Source organism: Oryza brachyantha, chromosome 5, assembly GCF_000231095.2.
Source record: "Oryza brachyantha chromosome 5, ObraRS2, whole genome shotgun sequence".
NCBI lineage: Eukaryota > Viridiplantae > Streptophyta > Magnoliopsida > Poales > Poaceae > Oryza > Oryza brachyantha.
In genome coordinates, this window is record NC_023167.2 from 929,706 (window position 1) to 947,737 (window position 18,032).

Here is an 18,032-nt window from a genome sequence, read left to right on the forward strand (position 1 = left end):
TTGGTTAAAATGAATTCAAACCGCTCATTGCAAAATGGATGCACCATTTGATATATATAAACTCGGACCTAAAATTTTAAAACTCATGTTCACACTATAAAAGTTTATCAAATTTAGCTAAAATTTAATAGGATGATCTGTTATGTATAAAAGCAACTTTGTGTAAATTTTGGTCGCTTTCTGCATGTTGACCCCATGTATGTGTATTATCTTATTCATTAGCTATCCAATTAAAGGATCCATTTACCCTCCACGGGTTAAATCCATTTAAAACCTAAAATAACATAACCAAATCCAGTCCATACCAATACATTTGTCTCTATAACCCAAATCCAATCCAGACCATTTGAGGTTACAATCAATTTACACGCAAGCAAACACAATTCAAATTAAAACCAACTCATTTAACCCATTTTCATCCAACTCATTAAAGGCCTAATCAGGATTGATTTGTCCACAAATGTTAATAAAGAAAACATGGAAGTACTAAAATTACCGGCATATATTTACTAACAGCCTTATTGTTCAGTTCACAATAGATATTATAGTTATATCTTGTATTACTCTTCATGATTACTAAAAGGTTCAACGAAAGAATTATGTTAGACCATGGGCTCACAGCAAAATTGCCAATGATTCAGACATTAATACGACAATAACACATACTCGATTAACAAATACTCATGAATTCAACAAACCCTAAGAAGGGATTCAAAACTTCTGAGGACACCATGATCGATCAGGGCTTGAGCACATCCAGGGGTGAGATGTAGGGATCGTTGAACAACATGGTCCTGATCATCTTCTCCAGCTCCCGCCGTGCCTCCACCCTGTGCCGCGCGGCGTGCGACGTCCCTCTGCTTGTCCTGAAATTGACGCGCACTTGCGATAGCGGCGCTCAGCGCGTCTTGCGCCGACAAGGCATCGATCGGCGCCGGCGGCGCCGGCGGCGGGACGCGCGGGTTGCTCGCTGGCGCGCTCTCCCGCGAGCGGCGCTCGTCGTCCTTGCGGTTCTTGAACGCGCGCGGTACGGCGCAGCGCGCGAGGGCGCCCTCCTCATTGGTGCGCGACGTCTGCGGCGTCGGTCTGACCGTGGTGGAGGTGGAGGACACGCGCGCCGCCGGTTCGGCCACCTGCTTCTTCTTCCTGCTCATTGTAAAATAAAGAGCCACATTACTAATGGAGTTAAGGATGTTACCATAGTAACTACAGAACAATGGATTGGTACCTACCTATTACACTTGGAATGCAGTTTAGGAAATTTAAAGATTATGCTATTACACTCTTTCATTACAGAGTAAGCTACTCTAAAAATAAATATAAATGATGTGCAACACAACTGCTGAAGTTGATCGAGAGTGCACTGAAATCAAATTATTTTCCTATAACAAGTTGATTAATGAAAATACAGGTTGCACCTCTTGTTAGTTGTAAGTGCAGTAGCATTCAAATAGTCACTGAGCCAGGACATTTTCTCCTGAAACAAGTTTTTGTTAGGAGTAATAAAAGGAATACTGCAGGCAGAAACTCTTTATGTGCAATAAATATACAATACAAAATGGAGCATCGTACCTTGACAACGAATTGAGGTTATCTCAGGGCCTGGCACATCAATGCCCTCGTCACTAAGTAATACTATTCCTGATGACTCCACAGTAAAGGGAAAAGCTACTGCTGGAGACATAGGTGATTTAGCTACCTTGATGAACCTGTGACCTATATAAGTGCAGCTTGTATAACTCACACAAAACTAGCACAGTAAACATATAAGCTATAATGAAAGAACTTAACTGTCGTAATACTGATGCTAACACTGACAACTGCATCACAATGCAGAAAGCTATACCAAATTCTAACTAACAGGGTCATGCGCGGATGCGCCAACATTATCTGATCCTATAATGAAAGAACTGAACAATAGTGATACTCATGCTAATACTGACCACCGCATCACAATGCAGAAAGCTATACCAACTTGCCGTTTATTCACCAATGTTATCTGATCATCTGATTGATCGTCCCCTGAAACTCTGATTTGGTGCAATCAACTCAATCAGCTGATCATAAATTTGCTCGTCCAATTAACCGGCGGTTAATCACGACAAACATTTGATTAGGGAGGGGGACGATTAAGCTTGATGCTTGCTTTACTTTACTGCTTTACACTTATAGTATATACTATAGGAAGGTGTTTTATTGAGTGAAAACATTACGGTAATCTAGATCATCTTGTGCGCACAAGGTAAGCATATATAAAAGAGCATAAATATAACAAACTAACAATACTAAAAGATAGATAAATCATCATTTCATCCATTCAATATTACAAAAATGTAGGACTAATTTGGGTCGATTCATAATGTTCAATTGTGTCACAGTGTATGTTAAAAATGGTATACTATAATATAAAGGTGTAAGGAGATAAATAGTGCATGTACATAGATGAAATTGAAATCAAATGTAGTTCAGACTTTCCTATTGCATTGTCATGCGGCGTATCAGATGATGGGTACATAAAAGGTATTAATGGTACTGATAGGCGCTTGTTTCATTATGAATACAAAAATAATTAGACAAACCTGAGTGAGCCTCAAAGACTAGACGTATAGTTACAGCATGAGCCCACTGGATTCCTAGAGCAGCAACAAGATGAGATTCAAACCTGTCAGCACTACTACTGTCATCCTTCTTCTCACCTGCAGGAGAACAATAGAAACATTATTCCCTCCCAACAAAGTGTCCAAAAGATTATCTGTTTCTTCGATGCCCAGACCTTCAAATGAATAATGATAGCCATCATCGTTACTTTGACTGTGTACTTGGTTTGTAACAACAACAGGAATCTGTGAGAACTCTGCTATAGATCTGCATGGCAAGAAAAATGGTAAGTAGCCAAATGTAAACTAACCAATGTAGGTGAAGATTATGAAATATTAGAATCCAAGTAGTAGAATGCTATGAAATACCAATGTCTAGGTAACTCACTTAAGAAATGAAAGAGCCCATCTTAGGGGATGTTGTCTGGGACCTGTTGGGCTTTTCTCGATCTCACTGTCACGTGAAAAAGATGAAATAGAGATACAAATATTAGATAGTTTCTCCTTAAAGAAAAAAGAAGCATGAGATCATCACTCTTATAACATAAGTAATGGGCCATATTAACGCATCTCACATCACACATCTCACATGCAATAATTAACTCGTATGGAAACACCGAATCTATTTGTGCTAGACAATGCTGCAGACTACGCATCAGAGCAAGTGTAGTAGGACATAGGCCTCTGTAACGCTGCCAGTGCAAGGGATGACAAGCTATTTAAAACAACGTTGCTGCTAATTGAAACTAACACTGCCAACATCGTGCATCTGCTGCTACCTCACCCTTGGGATTCTACCTTCCTGACAAGTTCTCCCTGTTCAGGATTCTGCCTTATTATATAGTGCAAAGTTTTGTATAATTATGTTAGCAAGCTGAAGCCTAAAAAGTTTATAACGGAAATGAACTCCATTCAATACATAAACCTCCCTTTATAGTATCTATCATCATTTGAAAGTAAAAACAGAATATGCTTAGAACCTGATTGTTCCTCATCATGATGGCTATCATCATTTGAAAGTAAGACAGTATGAAAGCCTAAAATAATACACATTATCATGTATTTCTTACGAGGACATAAGAGCAGCCATGCTATCAACAACGAGTAGCTTCACATCATGTTGAAGTAGAGTCACTTTCATCTGTTCCAAACTGTAGAAAGGTTGAAAAGTAACAAAGCAGAGTATTTCATGCATATTCTGTTGAATTTTTACACATAAAAACCAATGTAGAATAGTTCTAAACATTGACCAGCAACCATGTTGTTGGGTAGAATAAAGTTATTTTCAATATATGCTACAGGAAGTCTATGGATTTGTAAATTAACCCTTCAACCCTCAAGTATCCCTCCTAGAACCACAGTAATTCCCTAAAAACCTTCCTATGCTGATTGAGTTTACAAATACACATATACCTCTTGGTGAAATCAGATAATGATGTTGGGCGCAGAACTAGAATCCTCCTAGCCATCTGCAGAAAAGTAGAAGATAACAACACATGAAGTCCGATGCTACGAGAACAAAAAAGTACAACACTTAAGAGAGTTTTCAAAGTATCGATGTATTAATGTACAAGGTGAAGCATAAGAACCGTTTGGGCCAAGCCTTCTTGATGAAATATTTGAGGAAAGCTTTTCTCACCAATCTCGATCATCCTAGATTAATCATGCAAACATTTACTACAGATAGTTCTCATGTGGCAATTTGGCATACTTGAGAGTAGGGAATAGTAAGCAGAAACTTCAGTTACCTCCGTGAAGAGAACTTGGATTCAGTGTCAATATACACAACTCTACCATTTAAACCTCCATAGCATTCTGGTAATGCTGCTAGCAATGCAAGCTTCAGACAGAACTGCAGAGTGTGCAAACCCTTTATAAAATTTCACTAAACGTGTAATAAATTGCTCAACATAATATAAAAGAAGCACTTGAGATTCTCTCCAGTGAGAGGACCGTCAAAACAAGTTTTCTACAGTCACACAGAGCAACACAAATCATCTGAACGAGAGCCTTCGAAAGATGCATTAATTGGTTAAGTGGAAGCCTTTGCACTAGAAAATCAACAAAATCATGTACTAAAATATTTACAATGAAAATTAGAATTGTGATAACCAGCCCCCAATAAATAGGCCCAACCACTGCTGGCTGAAAAAAACAACAAAAGAGGATAATACCTGGGAGTATGTAACAAAGGTATTTTTTAAGAGTAATAAAAATAAGTCAAAGAGAATTCAATCGCTGCTAGGCTTAGACTCAGTTCCTACCATTGGCCGCTACAATAAGAATGCAGCAACCAGCACACGGCAATGTCAATAATAGTAATGCAGCATGCAGCAGTGTCCCATTACATCCATACACAGGGTTCATTTACTTTTGGTTCCCAATTGACAGTTTGACACCAAGTGATCCCAGGAGGCATGCAGACACACAAATAGGTTCATATCAGAAACACCTGAGTATTGCATAATGTCCGGCTGCTCACCTGAGTCTTGCCGATCCCCGAGGGCCCAACGATCTCAGTGAGCTTCCCTGCGGGGATTCCTCCACGCAATGCCTCATCCAGTCCGCGAAGCGTGGTGGCCAGCCGCCCATCTCCTCTTACCCTGACGGTCTCTAGGAGCGCAAGCGCCTGCACACCGACCGTGCGAACCCAACTGACACAAATCGTAAACGCAAATGCACTTCGCAAAAACGAGACTAACTCGAACCGAATCCGGAATCCAGCCAGCACATGGCCGGGCGGTAGAACCAAACCCGGCGTTGTAGGGGGAGGAGAAGGGAAGCGACAGGTACCGTTTGATACGGAGGGCAGGCGATCTCGCTGACGTGGGCGATGGCGGCTCGGGCGGTGTGGATGCCGGCGTCGAGGACGCCCATGAGCTCCACCTCCGGCAGCGACAGCACGTCCTGGGTAGATTGGGGTTTAGTGGGGCAGCGGTTAGGTGTTTCCGCTGAGGGTTCTAGAGCCGAGCGAGAGGGGGGAGTGGCTGACCTTGGCGGTGGTGAGGCGGCGCGCGGCGAGGAGGTGGCCGAGGTGGGGCGGCAGCCGCATCTCCGAGACCAGCTTGTTCGCCATGGCGATCGCCGATCGGAGGGGGAGGGGAGGGGAAGAGAGAGATCGGAGGAGGATTGGAAGACAAGGAAGACGAGTTCGGGGGGAATGGATTCGAATTCCTTTCCATTTCCGCGCTCAGGCCACCTCCAACGATTGAGTTTGGGAGAATGGATTCAAATGTCTCTATTTTCGCGCCATCTCCAACAATTACAGATAGCCTTTTAAGTATTCTAAAAGATAATTTATTCAATGATCTAGCTCTTAGCAAATACTATTACAAAGTACCCTACGATTCATTCTCACCTAATATTAAAATATGTACAAAACCATTAAAAAAATTATACTGGTACTATTAGAGGTGGCCTTAGAATAGTTTCCCTGCCTCCTTAGCATAAAAAAATAGAACCTTTCATTCTTTATTGGTTTGTTTGACTGGGACCAAACCCAGCAGATTTTCTATTATATCATCTATCCTAAAAGTAGTTAATACCTAAAAAAGGTTTCTAGGAGATAATCTATCTTACCCTCTAAAAACAGAGCGTCATATATATTAGAAATATAAACTTAAACTCTAAATATTGGAAATATTAACTTAAACTCTAAATATAAATGTTCTTTCATATATCAACAGGGTTTTCCTTACCGCGTTAATCAGCCCCTCCGCGGAGACGCGGTATGACATGTACCATGATTTTGAGTTTAAATTTGAGAAAATTTTAAAATTTTTGAGGAAATTTAATGGAAAATATATATGTTATATAGATTGATACATAGTATAGTTTTGTTAAAGAAATTCATGAAAAAAGTGTATTTTCGACGTAATTAAAAATCATAATAAAAAAATTCAGAGGAAAAAATTAAAAATAGCCTATTGCAAATAATATTACGTGAGAAGATGGTTAATAGTATTTTGTTGTTGAGTCAATATTAATTTGCACTAGACACACGTTGTATATGATATTGAAATACAAATATATGGTACATGATATTGAAATACAAATATACAATGATGGATATAAGGAAAATATGTATGAAGGAAAATTATATGTGTATGTTAGTACATACATAATAGTTTTGTTCGTAATAATAGGTAGTAGGTATATTTGTGACGCAACAATTAAAATGAAGTTGTTACTCGTTATTGATGTGAATTATTTGGTGAAGGGTGATATGATGATGTATGTTTGTACGTTGCAATGTCAAGAATTAGAAAATATCATGTCAAAATTTCCTTGTTTTCTCTATAACATGTCCTAAATATCACAAATATAGTCACAAAATATTTTTCTTATTTATTCTATATTTTTTTTCAGATTTTTAAAATTTTTTTGCATTTGACATCTCACAACTTTTCTTGTTTTTAAATCTTCCTCCATGGTTTTCTCACTGTAACCGCGATTTTTTCAGCCAAAACCGCACGGTTTTGCATGGTTAACGTTGTTCTCATGCATTGTTTTGGCAAGCATTAGCCGCGGTTACTGTGTGAAACCGCGCAATAACCACGCAAAACCGTGTGGTAACTGCGATTATTGCATGGTATTGAATTTAAATTTTTCATTTTCAAATTCATCGTGGTTTTTACGGAATCCACGGGTACCAGTGGTAGGGACGGTAGAAACGAGGACTGGAACCATGTATATCAACATCCAATTATAAGAGTAGGAGCAATAATAACATGAGAGAAGATGATTGGAAAATATTAATACATAATACATATATATTGACGCTGAAAATGACAATCAACGGTTACACACATAGGCCTAGGAATCAATCTTAGACCACTCCAGTGCCGGACCTAATTCTTAAAAATACTGGGCGTGCCGGTTAGTTTCATCCTGTAAATGACAAGATAATAGCATAGCAAACAGTTAACCCTAAAATCGCTATCGACCGGATAGCCGATACCGTCCTATGACCCTAGCCGATAGACTAGACGATCGGTTTTACAGGAATTTCACGATATTAAGTATAAATATGCCCAATCGGCTGGATCATAAGCAGGATAAACACTAAATAGACCAACCAGCTAATTAATCTTAAAAGATCGGACTCAACCGAGACAATCATAAGATTAACCAGCCGATCAGACTGCTTCAGTACTTATCGCACGTGAAATTTACAGCCGATACGGGATTAAGTGCGGAATTAGACATAAAATAGCATGCTATACTAATTACCAGCATAAAATAACAATAATAACCAATAATATGCATGCTCATACCAGATCTAGAAGATCGAACATAATCAACACAGTACAGATCTAGGCATAATCACACATAAGATCAATTAATTATTATAACCTGCGAATAATCAAATAGCAGACCAACGTAATCTATCAACCAATTCATTAAACTCAGTCAACCGAACAACCTTCTATGAGCAGATCACACCAAATATACATAGATTAGAAGACCTAACTGAGACACTATGTAATCTAATACAATATAATCATAGAAATATGAAGATCGACGAGCTTAATAAACCAATCAACAGATTACTGAGGATAATGTTGGCTAAAACTCCAGCGATAAGCTCTCACGAGCCCCTAGTCCAATATAATAATATGCACCCGGTAATCCTGATTGATCGGACTGAACCGAGACAGAATCAGGCTAACCAAAACCACGTTTACCAGATTGAACAGAAGAACTCATAAGGACTTGATCGAGAACTAATACTACTTCAAGCTAAAACAGATTAAAGCGATAATAGAACTCAGCCCGCCGATCAACTAGGCAGAAGATCGGACTTAACCGAGACAATTCTTTTCTAGTTGATCGACGGGTTTTGACGAGCAGGAACTCACATTGTGAAGCTGACAAACCCCACGCTAAGAGCTCAAGCAAGTCGAAGGTTTGAGGCGATGCACCAAGTTAGATTGATTTAGAGATAATTTACAAAGACCTCAAGCCCTTATATTTATAGCCCCGGGAATTAACTAACCTATCCGGATAAGAATCCCCTACTAACTAACTTACATTGTTCGGACTCTAATTAAATACAAGAATCCTAACCGAATTTCAAGATAAAACCTAATTAAGCTACATGGACTCACGATTAATACCGAACCCATCTCCAAGCTTTGGGCCCAATCGGACTCCAATCCCCATCCGATCCGGACTCCATGGACTGTTACTCTACCGTTTCCAAATTCTTGCCTCCAGCCGATTCGCCCCTTCTTGTCCGATTTGGTCTTCAATCGTGTTTCAATCTATAACGGTAATTTGGCAAAATCTGGCATTAACAATATATAAAAAGCAACACTCTTATACCGTGTTTTCGATGTAGACACACACATTGACCACTTTCTGTTTTTCTCAACAAAAGTCGTTTGTCAATTATATTAATTTGGGGCGTATGTAATTCATACACATGAACTTGAACTTGTTACTTGGGTTTATATCTTGTTTCCATTATTATTTGAGAGAGTTAGGATGGAAATAGGGTAGTTGGCATAGGAATGTATTTCAGCATATAATATTTAGTGTGTGTGGTTGGAAATGTCATCTACTAGAGTGAAATACAAGTATTTTGCATAAAACATAAGGTTTTGTGAAACATTTTGAGCTAAATGCGGGGGGTTTTGGAAACCATGTCAAGAAAAATTGATAAAAAAATTTACTGGAACTGAGTAATTTTCTCCATAATGTTTACGGTCAATGCACCTAAATGCATTAAAGGAGTAGGGATATACCTGAAATAGACAGGAATCCTTCACGCACAACCATCCAGGGTTCAGTTGCGCACATAAAAGGTATAAAAGCACAAGCTCAGCGAAGAAAACTTACTTAGCAGCGAAAATATGGCACGTCGGCCTAGCTTTCGAAAGGACCAACCAAGCAGCAAGCAGAAGACCCAACAATACCACATGCGAGCCTGAGCGAAGGGAACGACCCTAACACGAGCAATCTTGACGAAAATATGTTCTTCTGAACCACATTTTATGTAAAGGGTGAATACAAACGTACCCAGCAAACCACGATCTAAGAATACAAATAGAATACATGCAAGTAGTACAAGAATATAGGATTCATCAAGAGGGGTTGATAACCAGCCTATTATAAATAGTTTTTCCCTAATTTAATAAACAATTTATTTGCAAACATTTATAAATCGACATTTTAAAACGTAGCAATATTAATCATCATTCTCATCTTATTCCAATCCAAATTTTAATTATAAAATATACTCATACCATAAGAAATAGGAAACACCCAATGACACATCTCCATTAACCGGGAGCACGGCGTATTCGAATACAGTACGACTCTGCAGCGTCTCCGAGTCGAGATAACAAAACCGTTTATTAGTCCCACTTACTACTAGCACTGCCCAGTGGATCCTTTGGACCATCTTAGTGGTTGACTCTTGCCAGCGCTAGGCAAAATTTTCACCGTCGCACTTTCATGGTTGTCCGCTGTTGTGAGATCATGTCAATGGCCCGCGGCCCCTTGCACATATCTACTCCTATATGTCATAGAGCCTCTAACAGTTGTTCATATAGTGGGACCACGTACTAGATTAAGTCCTATTACTTGGTCCTGTGGATGGCCGCAAATTATACACTTTCCATGGCATAAGAGGGTTTATCCTTATATCCAGGGAAGCAACCAGATTAGCATAGCACATGCATGTAATAAACACATTAATACATGTCATAATATCCAGAACATCAACCTTCACCCGGAGTCATCTTCCATATCACTCAAGGCGAGTGATTTATATCAAAACAATATTTTATGTAGCCCAATAGCGTCATCATGTGATGACGGGCAAAACAGATGTATGTATATAGAAGTTTGGTGATATTATCCACTACAATATTAATATGAGGAAGTGTACAACATATACCTAGGTTATCAGGGAACATGATAAGGTAGTTTATGGTATCGGCAATAATAGTAAATTAAGTACAGGGCAATAGCTAACATTACATGATTATTTAAAAATAATAATACGCCAAAATAACTTTGCAAGTAAATAATGCACAAAATAACTAAGTGGTTCTCTACTTAGGTTCTCAAGATGATCAAAGGATGGTTTCGTGGCTTGCCTTGCAATATGTGGTTTTCTAGGAGCTTCAACGTAGTCGTTTGGGTCCACATCAGCTCCTGCAACGGCTTGATAGACTTTCTTCCATACGACTACTGCACACACACAAGAACAAGCAATAAACAAAACCATAAAACTATAACTATAAATAAAAGATAAAATAACAACAAAGTTGGAGCTAAAGAAAGATAATAATTGAATAGATGATTGGAGAGATGTCACACCCGAAGTTTTGTCCTAAGCCTAAAATCGTAAAAAGAAATCCGTAAATAACAATTGGCTTAATTAACTCAGGAAAAATCCCCCTAAAAGAACCTAATTTAATTAAATCGAGGTTCGCAAATCAATTAACAGGATTTAAACTCAAATTGCAGAAGTATAAAATTTGGCCAAACAAATTAATATAAAACTCGGCAAAAGTGGGGCTTTCCTTTTTCCCTCTTTTTTTCCTTTCTTTTTCCCTTCCTTCTCAAATTGGGCCAAAGTCCAATTTCCCTCCTCTCTCTTTTTCTTTTTTTTCTTTTTCTTTTTCTTTTCCCTCTTCCTTCCCGGGCCGGCCCAGCCGAGCCGTCCCACCTCTCCCTCCAGGCCGGCCCAGCTGAGCCGGCTTTTTCCCTCCCCGCGCCGCCTCCCTCCGCCTGGGCCGCCTCGGCCCAGCTCGCCCGCGCTCGCCCGCGAAGTCCGCTGCCGCCTCCCTCCTCCCTCGCGCCACTGACAGGCGGGGCCAGCCTATCAGTGACCGCGCCCGCGCCGGCCGAATCCGTGCCGCCGCCGCGCCGCAACTGCGGCCGCCGAGTCCTCGCCGCGCCCGACTCGGTCTCCAACCACCGCCCAGCTAGCCGGCCTCCTCGCGCTATAAATCCTCACCGCCGCCGCTCACCTTTTCCGCCCGAAGCAATCGCCGCCGCCGTGCTGCCCCGTCCTCCCCCGCCGATCGATCTCGCGTCTCGCCGCTGGTCGTCACCGCGGAGCGCTGTCACCACCTCCGCCTCGCCGTCGCCGACTGGTTGCCGCCCCTGTCGTCGCCGGTGAGCATCCCCAGCGCCGCGCATCCTATCGCCACCCGGTCGCCGCCGCGCCCGACCTCCTCACCGCCGCCGATCGATCTCCGCCGCCATCGCCGACCGAGCGCGCCTACCCGCGTCACCACCTCCGCCTCTATCTCGCCGACTCACCCGCACCGTCGCCGTCGCTGGTGAGCGCCTCCTTCCTCCTCCCCTCTCTTTTCCTTCCCGGCCGACCGCCACCGAGCCGCACGCCGTCGCCGGACTTGTGCGGTGCACGTCGTCGCCACCGCCCGCCGCTATCGTCGTCGCCTTCGCGACGCCGTCGTCAAGTCGCCGCCTCCCGCACTCGTCCGAGCCCGTGCTCGTCGCCCGGTCGTCGTCGCCGCGCCAGTCCATCGCCGCCGCTTTGCCCGGCTGCGCCGCGTGTGCCGCCGTCTCGGTCATGCGCCACGCACCGTCGCCGGATGCCGGTCGTCGCCGTCGCGCCGTCGCCGCCATGCCGCGCGCCGTCACCGTGCGCCGCCGTTGTCGCCGCCGCAGGCTGCCGCCGTCGGCCGAGCTGCTCTCCCCGCTCCCCTGCTCTCTCCCTCTGACCGACGGGTCCTACCCGTCAGCCGCCGCCGCGCCCCTCCTCCCTCTCTCCTCCCGTGGGGCCCAGCTGTCAGCCTCTCCTCTCCCCCTCTCTCCCACCGACAGGTGGCCCCACCCGTCAGCGCCTCCTCTCTCCTGACGTCAGCAGCCCCATTAATTGCGCAATAATTGATTTAGGACTTTTCTGTTTAGTTTAAAAACCCAGAAAACTTTTAAAATTCATAAGTAATTCATCTAGTCTCCGTTTAGGTCCATTCAAATTTCATTAAATTCATAAAATTGTCAAGAATCCATTAAAAATGCTTTCTTTTGCTGTTTCAGTCGAGTTTGTGCATGTTTTATTTATTTTTGTGCTTTGTCGCTTAGATTCGGACCCCGCCGAAGAGCCGGTTTACTTCGAGATCGTCGCCGAAGTTCCCTAGGGGCCAGAGCAAGGCAAGTGGCACACATCTTTGATCATATTGAACCTATTATTGCAAATTCCCCGCTTTGTTTATTCAAATATGCATTGTTTTAATTAAAATATTTATTGTATTTATTTTTCGGGTAAACCTTATTATTATGCCTTTGACTATCCAACTTTATTCATTGCTAGACCAAGGGTAACTTGATTAGAGTTACGCCTAAGTTAATGCTTAGCCATGCTTAGAACAAGTAGTTCATGGGATCACATTTAACCTTGCTTAGTTCTGAATAGCTGTAATATTGATTCAGTACCCGGTTTGGGTTAATGACAACTAAAATACTGATTATGGTGGGCTGTGGGTGCGTGGGTGCATGGTTTTGAGAGTCGCACCCATGGCAATTAAGGACCGGTTCACGGGAAACCCTGGAAGTAATTAAGTGCTAACCACATGCCAAAATAGGTAAGGTGGGATTTGAAGCATGGCTTCGAACTATTTGACGTACCAAGGTAAGGGTAGGCGTGATGGAGTATGGACGGGCAATCGTGGTGTAACGAAAGCCTCTGCTGCTTCCAGATCTACCAAGGCACAAGAGGGGACTGCCTGACTTGGTGTAAAGGAGGGGGTGAAACCTGAAGTGCAGTACGATTAAATAGGGAGGGTTATGTGACCGGTCCTATCACGGTCTCCTTTCCGGTATACCGTGGTGGTATGTCGGCGCATGTTCAAGTGTAGTGGAGTTATGTCTTGTGGGTACAGTAGTACACCTCTGATCAGAGTATAATCTATTCGAATAGCCGTGCCCACGGTTACGGGCGAACTCCCAGCTTCACTATGATTAGTAAACCTTTAATAACTTGAGTAAACTGGTTTTCTCTCGGGACTACTGCAACGTGGTGTAACGTTGAGTAGTGGTTGGGCTTGTTGCAACGTGGTGTAACATTGGACAGTGTTGTGGTATTTTACAACTGTTATTTACTTATCCTTTACTGTATTCAATTATCTTTATCCTTTTTAATCTCTGTTATTTGTTTAACTGCTGCTTTATTGCAACTAACCCTAACCTGCCCTTGACGATCCTCATGCATCATTTATTGCCCCCTTTTCCGTGTTACTTGTTGAGTACGGTGGTTTGTACTCAGCCTTGCTTAATTTCCCCCTTCAGAGTTGGAAGTTGAGTCTGGTGGAGAGGACTCTCAGGAGTGAGCTGGTCTACCGTCGAAGCTTTGCTTGTGGACTAGAGCCGTACCCGCTGGAGCTAGTCTACCTTTCTTTCCGCTGCATTTTCGTTAGAATAAGTGTTATTTTCAGTTGTTTCTAAAAATAATGGTTATGTAATCAACATTGTCTTTTTGTATATCATGGCTGGTCCTGGACAGGGATTTTAATACACAATTAATTTTAGAAATTCGTGTGAGGACTTTCTGAACGTGACAAGAGATTTGGAAGGCTTTTAAACAGATATAGGATCAAGATTATGATTGTGTACTTAGATGGTTATGATCTAGAGTCGAACTGGTGTATGATTAATATCGGAAGTAAGAGAGATCACGTCTATGATATGATTTTATGTTGCTTCGCATAATGCGAGATTGGTTTATGTACCACATAAATGAAGATCAAGTATGTCCCGAGACAAAGGTTGATTTGAATAAAAAGGGAAAAACAAATAGACAATTGTTGGTTAAAAGTTAGGGCTTGCTAAGCCATTGAATAGGGATAAGAGTTTAAACGAGGCTATGTGGTAGTGCGTTAGAAGAGAAGACGATAAGCTAGATGAGGTTATTTTGCGATAAACAACATAAACTTGGATTCTGGAGGATGTTGATAGCTGGGTTAAGGTACGAGTCGTGATGCCATGGTCGTATGATAGCTTGAAGCGGTGGTTCTAAAGGATACCATAACAAATTGAAGTATGGACGGATTTGAATAGGCTCTGGTTGTTTCGAAGAACACAATTAGGGTTAATAGTCCGGATAGATATGGTTTAGGGCTTTGCAAGATAATAACAGTGAAAACTAGAACTAAGATGTGGGATGGTTGTGGCATGACCATATATGGCCTTATAAAATGAGTTGATGATCTCATGTGTTAAACACCGAGCGGACTTGGTGTTTAACCCAAGATATTGTTGTGGACATGGGAATTGATGTAGATAAAGAAATATAAATGGGTTTATAGTCGGTGAATGGTTACAAATGATTAAATTGGAAACAAGATTATTGCCTTTTCGAACCTCTTCGGGACCCTGGAAACGAAATTCGGACGACTTTCTTCTCTCTAAAAGAAGCATTTTCGAGATTGCCTCCTCAAGGGCGCGCTCTCTTTCGCGAAAGTCTTCTTTTAGATTGAGTTCATCGGCGTCCCACTTTTTTCCGCTTATCATCATCTTGCATACGCAATTAAAATTAAAATACGTATTGAAAGAGAATAAATGAATGAGGTATGGTTGGCTCGATTAAAAAGGAATGGTTAGCCAATGATGGTAAACTGCTGAGCTATTGAATTAAATCAATAGTTTAAATTGTACGTGATTTGGTGTATAGAACAAAAGGGTAAGCGAAACGAATAAGATCATATCGAAGGAATTGATATGGAATCGACACTTCAAATATCACCGATACATTTGGATGAACTCCAGATTTGACTGCATGATTATACAGTGTATCAGAGTGGCTAATCAAATAATAGTCCATCGAATCAAGGGTCGAATTGAATTCAGATAGTTTCGGCATTACCAGTGAGTAGTAAAACCCTAGCGTCAAAATTAGGGTTACGACTTCCGAGTCTTGACGAATCGACGCCATTGGATCCAGAATAATTCAAGGAGTTAAGAATGTGTCTTGGATTTGTTTCCATGTTTCCAAGGTTAAAGGATTAGTGAACCAAGTGAACTAGAGAATAAATAATTTCTGAAATTATTTTCTTTTGGAAAAGGATTGAACTCAAACGTGGAATGGGTCGAAAAGGTATATACCTTGGTTTTGGGCCAATGTTTAATATGATGTGAAGGGATAATTGCCTCCGAGGTTCAGGTACTTCAAGATGTAGCAGAAGATTGTATTTTGAGATGGTTGAATCAAAGATGAACCGAAACTTGAATCGATTCAAATCGTAGAGATTGATTTCAAGATTCGGTTTAGTGTCACATAAAATGGATGATTGTAATCTAGGATTCATGTACTATACAGTATACAGTATAGAGGGAGACTTGAATAATTTTGATCACTGTGACAGTAAACTGAAAATAAACTAAATAGATGGTTCACTGCATTAATTTGGGCTGGTTTTATCTGGGCTCAACTCAATTGGATTGTGGTTGGGCTGAGTCAAATAGGAACAGTGTCTGCTTGGCACTGTTCGTCTTCTTCCCTGGCTATCACGTGAGCACAGAGAAGAGGAGAGCAAGGGCACCGGCGTCCAAGTGATGGAACGGCGACGATAGCCACGGCACGACGCGTCCCGTATGACGGCTCTCCCACAGGAAGCATCAGCCGGCGCTAGCAACAGGGAGAGCAGCCAGAACATGCCCACTAGGTTTTGGACCCAAGAGGAGAGAGAAGGATGAACCGGCGAGCACCGGTGAAGAACGCGGCTGGTTTGGCGTGTCAACACGCGTTCCACAATGAGGGGATTCCATTTTTGTGGTTAGTAGAGGCAGAAGAACAGTCTAACAAGTTGTTCACGTCGGGTTGGATCTAGGCAAAGGTGCAGCCATGGCGGCGGCACTCCGGTGAGGGCGGTGATCGGAGAGGGTTCATAGGAGTGGGGCGAATCCGGAAGCACACTCGGCGGAGTCTGAGGTGGACAGGAGCGACGGCGCACCGTGCGGCTGGTGGAGGCCGAACAGGGGAGACAGAACCGGGCGGCGGCGACATTGGGCTCCGGTGACTATTTGGCTCAGGAGAGGTGGGGGGGGGGGGAAGAGGCCCACGGGTATTGCGAAGGTGATGGATACCTTGATTTTGGAGGAGGGGAATCGATGGTGGCGAATTCGGAGGAGATGGCGTCGGCGGCTAGGATGGAGCCGACGGCGTCCTCAAGTTGGCGACGACAATTCCGGCGACGATGGCACTTGCTGGTTCGGGGAGAGGATGAGAGGAGGCAAGGGCTTTGCTTTCTCTGTGGTTGGCGGCTGGAAAAGAGAGACGGAGAGGAAGTTTGGAGAGAGACCAAGGTGGTGGCAAGGAGAAGCGGCAGCGAGGGGATGACGACGGAGCAGTAAGACTTCGTGTCGGTTTGGCTACGTCGGTGGCGAGGCTGTGGGTGCGACGGCGACGCGTGGACGTCGGCGTGGCTTAAGCAGCTGCGTGGCCGTGGTGAGGTCGGCAAAACGGCGGCGGCAGCTACGCACAGAGAGGAACAGGGAAAGAGAGAGACCGGGGCAGAGAGAGGAAGTTGGATGGATGGCTGGATTGGATGAATCGGATGGATAAACTTTGTCTAAAATAAATAGGGAAATGTTTAGAAATTTGAAAAGAATTTAGATGACGATAGGAACGACGGTTCGCGTAATATTGACGGATACTCTGAAATCAATAAACTCGTGACTTTAGTTTGATATGGGTTTGGAATATTCGAGATATTTGGATAGAATATGAATATGAGAACAATGAAACTTTAAAAAAGTTAAAAAACATTTTACTCCAACTTAAAAAAAACAATGAAACTTTAAAAACAGTTTCACAAAATTTTTTTTAGTATGTTACAAAAGGTTAGGAGGGAAATGGTTGTAATTATGCCTCTTCCAAGCTATATAAAGTTTATTGCCTACTGACACCATAAAGCTAAAGGCTAAAGGCCAGCTCTGTACCCATCCTTATAGAATCTTTTATTTCAATTTATGCACATATACAAGTGCTAGTGTAAACTGAGATCAGGCCTAAAGCCGCGTTCAGCGAGGGGTCCGTTAGTTAACTTATCCGGTGCGGAAAACACAAAAATAAATTAATATATGTTTAGTCAGTTATTAATTATTATAAAATATAAAATAGATTAATATGATTTTTTTAAACAACTTTCCTATAAATTTTTTTTAAATACACCGTTTAACAGTCTAGAAAATGTGCACGTGAAAAATAAGAAAGATAAGTTAACTAATAATAAGTGGAGCCGAACGCGGCCCAAGAAATGTTTCGAAACACAAGTAAAGAAGTGTAAAAATCACCCGGCCCATGAGCAAAGCCCAAGAAAAGGCCCAAACGAAACCAATAGTTCGCTCGATATCCCAAAATTCAAATCATCCCGCCCATGTAAAAAATAATCACCCTTCTTGACACGTCGCAAAGGCTAAACCCACGCGCGCGGGCCCACCCGTCAGCGACTC

At 42.3% G+C, this 18,032-nt stretch overlaps 1 protein-coding gene across 2 annotated transcripts; it reads right to left on the reverse strand.

Moving 5' to 3' along the window:
- Positions 1–494: 494 nt before the first annotated feature.
- On the reverse strand, positions 495–5,694 carry LOC102722576 (DNA repair protein RAD51 homolog 2). 2 transcript variants are annotated; one of them, XM_040524270.1, is made up of 13 exons: positions 5,590–5,694; positions 5,391–5,504; positions 5,080–5,226; positions 4,346–4,449; positions 4,187–4,250; positions 4,011–4,066; positions 3,668–3,748; positions 2,986–3,051; positions 2,774–2,865; positions 2,580–2,696; positions 1,573–1,716; positions 1,419–1,477; positions 495–1,146 (listed from the first exon to the last, which is right to left on the reverse strand). In XM_040524270.1, the coding sequence occupies exons 1-12, from the start codon at positions 5,671–5,673 to the stop codon at positions 1,455–1,457; spliced, it is 1,092 nt and encodes a 363-aa protein (XP_040380204.1). In that variant the 5' UTR covers positions 5,674–5,694; the 3' UTR covers positions 495–1,146; positions 1,419–1,454. The 2 variants fall into 2 exon arrangements, with proteins under 2 accessions (XP_040380204.1, XP_040380203.1); XM_040524269.1 differs by lacking the exon at positions 495–1,146 and having other exon boundaries at positions 1,314–1,477.
- Between the last annotated feature and the right edge of the window lie 12,338 nt (positions 5,695–18,032).

Coding starts and splice junctions, on each gene's coding strand:
- LOC102722576 (XM_040524270.1), bottom strand. CDS start 5,673: ATGGCGAACAAGCTGGTCTCGGAGATGCGGCTGCCGCCCCACCTCGGC. Junction 5,505..5,589: donor GCCGCCTCACCACCGCCAAG/GTCAGCCACTCC, acceptor CAATCTACCCAG/GACGTGCTGTCGCTGCCGGA. Junction 3,749..4,010: donor TTATCTGATTTCACCAAGAG/GTATATGTGTAT, acceptor ACCTTTCTACAG/TTTGGAACAGATGAAAGTGA.